Source organism: Scardinius erythrophthalmus (genome assembly GCF_964197995.2).
Source record: "Scardinius erythrophthalmus genome assembly, chromosome: 14".
NCBI lineage: Eukaryota > Metazoa > Chordata > Actinopteri > Cypriniformes > Leuciscidae > Scardinius > Scardinius erythrophthalmus.
In genome coordinates, this window is record NC_138234.1 from 26,858,543 (window position 1) to 26,866,209 (window position 7,667).

The 7,667-nt window shown below is 46.7% G+C and overlaps 1 protein-coding gene across 1 annotated transcript; it reads left to right on the plus strand.

Annotated features, from left to right (window-relative positions):
* Positions 1-5,778: 5,778 nt before the first annotated feature.
* On the plus strand, positions 5,779-7,413 carry LOC308702204 (SCAN domain-containing protein 3-like; the record flags this gene model as incomplete). Its single annotated transcript, XM_081384869.1, has 1 exon — positions 5,779-7,413. One exon carries the CDS (start codon positions 5,779-5,781, stop codon positions 7,411-7,413), a length of 1,635 nt encoding a protein of 544 aa, XP_081240995.1.
* Between the last annotated feature and the right edge of the window lie 254 nt (positions 7,414-7,667).

Here is a 7,667-nt window from a genome sequence, read left to right on the forward strand (position 1 = left end):
GTGTCGTTTAAGAGATACTCTAGACTCTATGTTTAAAGATCATTTTAGAGGCCAAATGGTTGGCTCTATGCACAGGATCATCGATGCTGCATGTGATATGAACAACGATTGTGTGCAGGATACCAAACGTGTGACAAATCTCAAAAATGAAATGGATGTAGTAAGAGGCTTGATAAAGTCATGGACTGATGTAACACCCATGTTTTTTAACGGCAAAGAGCCGAACGGCGTAATCCTCAGAAAGGTTCTGGATGTGTTGAGTGCATGTCGTGACGAATTTGGAATTGACGAAATACTCGATATTTGTACATTTGTAACGGATCTCTGTGTGTCACTGGTGTCAAAAAATGCACAAACTGACGTTGGTAAAATAGTTGAAAGTCTGGTCAACTACATCCTAGAGCAAGACATGATAGCCTGCAGAGATTTTCTATTCTGGTAAATAACGAGAACATTGTCTTCATCCCCTGTGGTCACCTAGTTGTGTGCAAAGAATGTGCGCCTTCTCTGAGCAAGTGCCTCATATGTAGAGGCTTGGTCAAAGGCGCTGTCCGTACTTTCCTATCATAAAGTGAAGATATTAATCATCCAAGTAACAAACAGTTTTTGGATTTGCAAATTTACATTCAACTTGATGAATAAAAACAATGTAACCAAAAAAAAAAAAATGATACAACTTAGTCTAAATAAGAGCAACGTAGAGTCCTCGGATTTCTTAAAACAACACAACAACAACAAAACATTGTGACAAACTTTGACAACATGTTGTATGGACAAAAATACTGTTTGAAATATTTTTGTATAAATAAGATCTAAGACGACTAAGTACAGTTTTTCAACAATCTAAAGTTTTTGAACAGACATTATTTAGTAACAATTATAATTTTGGTCACCGTTAAGCAAAATCATTTATATCATACATAAGTCTTCTAAAAGATATGATTTTAATAAAACTTTTATTGACATATATAAATATCTAATTTAAACCTTTAAGGTTATGCTTTTAAATGAATTTAGTATAAAACTCTGGATGTACTCTGGAACACGAACTAGATTTACTGTGACATTATCTCCCGAGGCTCATAAGGTCTGTAAGTCCTCTCGTCTCTGTGAGGGTCTGGAACATTTATTTCACACTGTAGTTTATCTCTGAAGGATCTGGGGCTGTTTTGTTTATGACAACTTAAACTATTTGCTTTTTGGATTGTTTTTTTATCGTTGCATAAAGCAGTGGTTCTGTCACATGCCTGTCCTGTCTTGTGTAGCACATGTGGTGTTTGTGTTCCTGTCTCTGTTTTGACCCCACCCTCCTTGTTATCACATTATTGGTTTCATTTGTCCCACCTGTTGTTCCCTCATTACCTGCCTGATTTGTCCCTTTAATAAGTTCCTTTGTGTTTGCAGTCTGTGTCGGATCGTTGTCTTGTACACGTCTCCTGTTCTCCCGTGACCCCTTTTGGTATGTTCGTTTTTGAAGTTGTTGTTTTGTATTTAGTTATGTTTTCCCCCTCGTGGGTTTTGTTTTGTGTTTAGTGTTTCTTTTGTAATAAATATCTTTTTCCCTTTGCATTTGAGTTCTCCCTTTGTTTTCTGTAATTTACGTGACAGAACGATCCGACCATGTCAAGGACTCAGCAAAGGGTCTCTTCCCCAGCCACCGAGCGGGAGAGGAGGCAAAGTTTTGAGGGGACCCGGTTGGTCATATTTCGCGGGACCCGTGGAGGCCACAGTAGAGGAGGTGGGCGAGGGGAATTTCAAGACCACTCTCCACTCTGGCCCCTCCTCGACCCAGTTCCGGTGGTCCCAGTTCCGGTGGTTCCGAAACGGAGGAGGAGAGGAAAGAACCCCTCCGTGGCTATGTCGGTGGTCCCTGTTCCGGTGGTCCCTGTTCCAGAGATCCTGAGTCCGGTGGTCCCTGTTCCGGTGGTCCCTGTTCCGGTGGTCCCTGTTCCGGTGGTCCAGAGTCTGGTGGTCCTGAGTCTAGTGGCCCAACCCGAGACTGTTCACGTTCCGTCTGTCCAGTCAGAGACTGTTCAGGTCACATCTGCCCAGCCAGAGATGGTTCAAGCCACGTCTGCCCAGTCGGAGACAGATCGGGAGATGCCCATTCTCATGGCCGGGGGGGCACTGATCGGCTATTTAGAGCGTTTAGCTCGGATCCTGGAGACGCCCTTCAAACCTTCAGTGTCTGTTCCTGAGCCGGAGCCAGTGTCTGTTCCTGAGCCGGAGCCAGTGTCTGTTCCTGAGCCGGAGCCAGTGTCTGTTCCTGAGCCGGAGCCAGTGTCTGTTCCTGAGCCGGAGCCAGTGTCTGTTCCAGTTCCTGAGCCGGAGCCAGTGTCTGTGTCTGTTCCAGTTCCTGAGCCGGAGCCAGTGTCTGTGTCTGTTCCAGTTCCTGAGCTGGAGCCACTGTCTGTGTCTGTTCCAGTTCCTGAGCCGGAGCCAGTGTCTGTGTCTGTTCCAGTTCCTGAGCCGGAGCCAGTGTCTGTGTCTGTTCCAGTTCCTGAGCCTGTGTCTGTTTCTGAGCCCTCAGTGACCGCGACACTGGCCATTATGACCACAGCCATGTGGTGTGTGTGGGCTACGCACACACTTGGACCGGTGGTGTCTGTTCCTGGGCCGGTGGTGTCTGTTCCTGAACCGGTGGTGCCAGTTCCCGAGCCGGTGGTGCCAGTTCCAGTGCCCGAGCCAGTTCCAGTGCCCGAGCCGGTGGTGGGAGTTCCAGTGCCCGAGCCGGTGGTGGGAGTTCCAGTGCCCGAGCCGGTGGTGCGAGTTCCAGTGCCCGAGCCGGTGGTGCGAGTTCCAGTGCCCGAGCCGGTGGTGTGAGTTCCAGTGCCCGAGCCGGTGGTGCGAGTTCCAGTGCCCGAGCCGGTGGTGCCAGTTCCTGTGCCCGAGCCGGTGGTGGGAGTTCCTGTGCCCGAGCCGGTGGTGCGAGTTCCAGTGCCCGAGCCGGTGGTGACAGTTCCAGTGCCCGAGCCGGTGGTGCCAGTTCCAGTGTCCGAGCCAGTTCCAGTGCCCGAGCCGGTGGTGCCAGTTCCAGTGCCCGAGCCGGTGGTGGGAGTTCCAGTGCCCGAGCCGGTGGTGCCAGTTCCAGTGCCCGAGCCGGTGGTGCCAGTTCCTGAGCCGGAGCCGTCTGTTTCTGAGCCCTCAGTGACCGCGACACTGGCCATTATGACCACAGCCATGTGGTGTGTGTGGGCTACGCGCACACTTGGACCGGTGGTGTCTGTTCCTGGGCCGGTGGTGTCTGTTCCTGGGCCGGTGGTGTCTGTTCCTGAACCGGTGGTGCCAGTTCCCGAGCCGGTGGTGCCAGTTCCAGTTCCCGAGCCGGTGGTGCCAGTTCCAGTGCCTGAGCCGGTGGTGCCAGTTCCAGTGCCCGAGCCGGTGGTGCCAGTTCCAGTGCCCGAGCCGGTGGTGCCAGTTCCAGTGCCCGAGCCGGTGTTGCCAGTTCCAGTGCCCGAGCCGGTGTTGCCAGTTCCAGTGCCCGAGCCGGTGATGTCTGTTCCTGAGCCGGTGCCTGTTCCCTGGCCGCCCGAGGGAAGGTCTCCGCCCTGGCCGCCCGAGGGAAAGTCTCCGCCCTGGCCGCCCGAGGGAAAGTCTCCGCCCTGGCCGCCCGAGGGAAAGTCTCCGCCCTGGCCGCCCGAGGGAAGGTCTCCGCCCTGGCCGCCCGAGGGAAGGTCTCCGCCTTGGCCGCCCGAACTCTGTGGCCCGCCCTGGCCTCCCGAACTGTCCATTTCCCCTGCCCTACTCTGGTCTGTCCCTCCCGTCCCGCCCTGTTCTGTCCCTCCCGTCCCACCCTGGTCTGTCCCTCCCGTCCCTAGTGGAGCGTCTGGTAGCCGCTCCTTAAGGAGGGGGTAATGTCACATGCCTGTCCTGTCTTGTGTAGCACATGTGGTGTTTGTGTTCCTGTCTCTGTTTTGACCCCACCCTCCTTGTTATCACATTATTGGTTTCATTTGTCCCACCTGTTGTTCCCTCATTACCTGCCTGATTTGTCCCTTTAATAAGTTCCTTTGTGTTTGCAGTCTGTGTCGGATCGTTGTCTTGTACACGTCTCCTGTTCTCCCGTGACCCCTTTTGGTATGTTCGTTTTTGAAGTTGTTGTTTTGTATTTAGTTATGTTTTCCCCCTCGTGGGTTTTGTTTTGTGTTTAGTGTTTCTTTTGTAATAAATATCTTTTTCCCTTTGCATTTGAGTTCTCCCTTTGTTTTCTGTAATTTACGTGACAGGTTCCCAAAGTGGGGGTCGCGACCCCCCGGGGGGTCGCTGAGTGGGGAGCGGGGGGTCGCGAGATGATTTACAGAATCTTTTTTTTATTTTATTTTTTTTATATATATGTTAACGCGAGACACGGCAGGCAAAAACATTTTTTTTTTTTTTTTACTGGTCAATTTTGAGATTTTTGGATATTTGTCTTCAATAACATGTCTTCTTTCAGACTGTGGTGAAAAAAAAGTCCGAAATACACATTTAGGTCTTTATTTTATTACACTTTGTCTGTTTGCGTCTGTAGATTTCGCGTAAATTCAACAAAAGTTGGCGTTGTAAATCATCCTGCCGATCCACGATCTCTGTCTGCTCTCTGTCATCACAGGCACTGCCGGAAAGCTCTCTCTTCACTGTACAATGCTGTCAGATCCAAATATGGTCATTTCCTTTTTATCAGCAACCAATCGCGAAAGTAAAAGGGCTGAATGCGCAATCTCATTGGCTCATGATAAATCTTTAAAGCCTGTTTTCTCAAAATGACCTTTCTCTCATACTCCAAGTACGAAATCTCCACTTTAGTAGCACCTATATATACACCAAACTTTCCAGTCTTGTACCTAGTTATATTATGAAGACATTTACAGAGGGATTTGTAAATATATTATTCCTAGCCTGATTTATATAACATTTTATTACAAAAAACATGGCGAAAATAATTTTTTAAGGCTATTGATAGTATATTCTGATTTGCAGGATAACAAAAGTAGATATCCATAAATCCTTCTTTTTTCCCCATCTAATATGTGAACACAATGAAAAAATAATTTTTAATCTGGATTTATCCAATACTCAGATTTCGTTTTTTAAAATATATACAAATTAGCGCATATTTAATTAGATATTGCCTAATTTGCATATTTAAACATTAAATTACAGAAAACTTGTAATACATTTTTTTCTCATCTCAACGTAGGTAATCAACTGGGTTGATTACAAAAAGTTTCATGGTGATATCTGCTAGTTAAAAAAATTACCCTATTCACCTAGTGTCTCGCCTTAAAAAAGGTTGTAATGATGCGAGTATAAATTTAGGATAATTTAAATAAACTGGAAATAAAACTTTGTTTGCTCCGATTAATTATGACAGTGACCTGTCAATCACAATTTACAGCACAACAACATGCGCTAGCTAGCTAGATGCACATTTGGTGTTTTGCTAAACAGCGATCGGTCTATTTTGAGATCTAAACTTGATAAAAAATGAAACGGTGGTTATTATCATCAAAAGAGAACGAGAAGGGAGCAGAGATACCTGCTGATGAGAGAGCGGGATCAGCAGAAAATAAAGAGGGCAGAGAAGAGGATGAGCCGCCAGGACTACCCTCCACCTCTGGAAGGGCAGTCCGCCAAACCCGTGCCCCGCAAACGGACCATCCCTCCTCGAAAGCCAGAAAATACAGAGAGGAATACATAAACTATGGTTTCACGTGCATTGTTATAAATCAGGTACAACATCCTCAATGCGTTGTGTGCTCCGAAGTCCTCGCACATGAGAGTCTGAAGCCCGTGAAAATGCAAAGACACCTGAACACCAAACACCCCAGCCTCACAGATAAACCCACTGACTTTTTCCGCAGAAAGGAGAAAGAGTTACAGGGACAAAAAAACGTCATTTTTAAACAAACAGCTATCCCCACAAAAGCTCAGAAGGCTTCATATAAAGTGGCATATTTAATTGCAAAGACCAAAAAGCCACACACCATTGGAGAAACTTTAATCAAACCAGCAGCAATAGTTATGAGTCGCGTCATGCATGGAGATAAACTGGCCGCTGAGCTGGAACAAGTGCCGCTCTCTGATGGGACTGTATCCCGCCGCATTACAGACATGGCTCAGGATATCAAGTGTCAACTGATTGACAGAGTGAAGAAGAGTGGGAGGTACTCCTTACAACTGGATGAATCTACAGACGTGTCCAGCACCGCTCAACTCCTTGTATTTGTCAGATATATTTTTGAGGGGAAACTAAATGAGGAAATGTTATTTTGTACGCAACTGAAGGGGTCATGCACGGGCGAGGACATTTTCAATAAGCTGGACAGCAAACTTAAAGATGCAGGACTATCTTGGGGCGAGTGCATATCAGTGTGCACAGACGGAGCTGGGGCAATGCTGGGAAAAAAGAAAGGACTAAAGGCACGAGTCCTCCAAGTAGCACCTCACCTCAATTTCACGCACTGCATCATACACAGAGAAGCCCTCGCGTGCAAAACCCTGAATGCGGAGTTTAAACATGTTCTTGACACTACTGTGAAGATTGTTAATTACATAAAATCACGTCCACTGAACACACGACTGTTTTCCACTCTCTGTAATGAAATGGGATCAGAGCACAAAGGCCTGCTCCTACACACAGAAGTCAGGTGGCTGTCACGAGGAAATGTGCTGAGACGCCTGTACGAGCTGCGGGATGAGGTGCGCATTTTTCTCACAGACCAAAGATCCCCACTAGCTGACCATCTGTCTGATGCTGACTGGGTGACAAGACTGGCATATTTGTCATATATTTTTGAAAAACTCAACGGACTAAATGTGTCCCTGCAAGGTGAAAACATAAACATCTTGTACCTTAACGATAAAGTGCAGGCATTTGCGAGAAAGCTTGTGCGTTGGAGAGAGAGAGTGGAAATGGGACGCATAGACATGTTTTCTGAACTGGAAGAATTCATGGAGGAAAATGCACTCAGTGTTAACAGCATCAAGGCGTCTATTACGGCTCACCTTCAGTCCCTTTTGGATCACTTTCATAAGTATTTCCCTGAAGGAGACGCTCCCGACCAATATGACTGGATAAGGTCACCATTTAATGTAACCACGGCAAATCATCTGACGTCAGATATGGAAGATGCGCTGATAGAACTTTCAACCGATCGAACCCTGAGGACGGCATTTGACGGCAAGACGCAGGATGAGTTCTGGGTTTCTGTCGCACTGGAATATCCACAGTTGTCGAAAGCCGCGTTGGATGTCCTCATGCAATTTGGCTCAACGTATTTATGTGAAAAGACATTCTCCGCGCTGACTTACATTAAGAATAAACACAGGTCACGGCTTAACGTGGAAGATGATCTGCGGGTGGCGATCTCCAAAATTAAACCTAGAGTGGACCTGCTTTGCTCCGCGCACAGCGGCCATCCATCACATTAGGCGTTTTTTTATTTTTTTTTTTTATTCACAATTTAGCACATATTACACAAACAATGCAATCACAAAAAAAAAAAAAAAAAAAAAAAGAGTACTAAGGCCCATATAGATTGAAACTCTTGTAGTCTTGAATGCTGTTTACTTTTAATTTCTTCAGTGGGCAAGAAATCTATTATCTGCTCCACCCATTGACCAAATCTGGGTCCTGATTGGGAAATCCATACATGTATGTAAGGCGTTTTTTCTGAATACAAAGT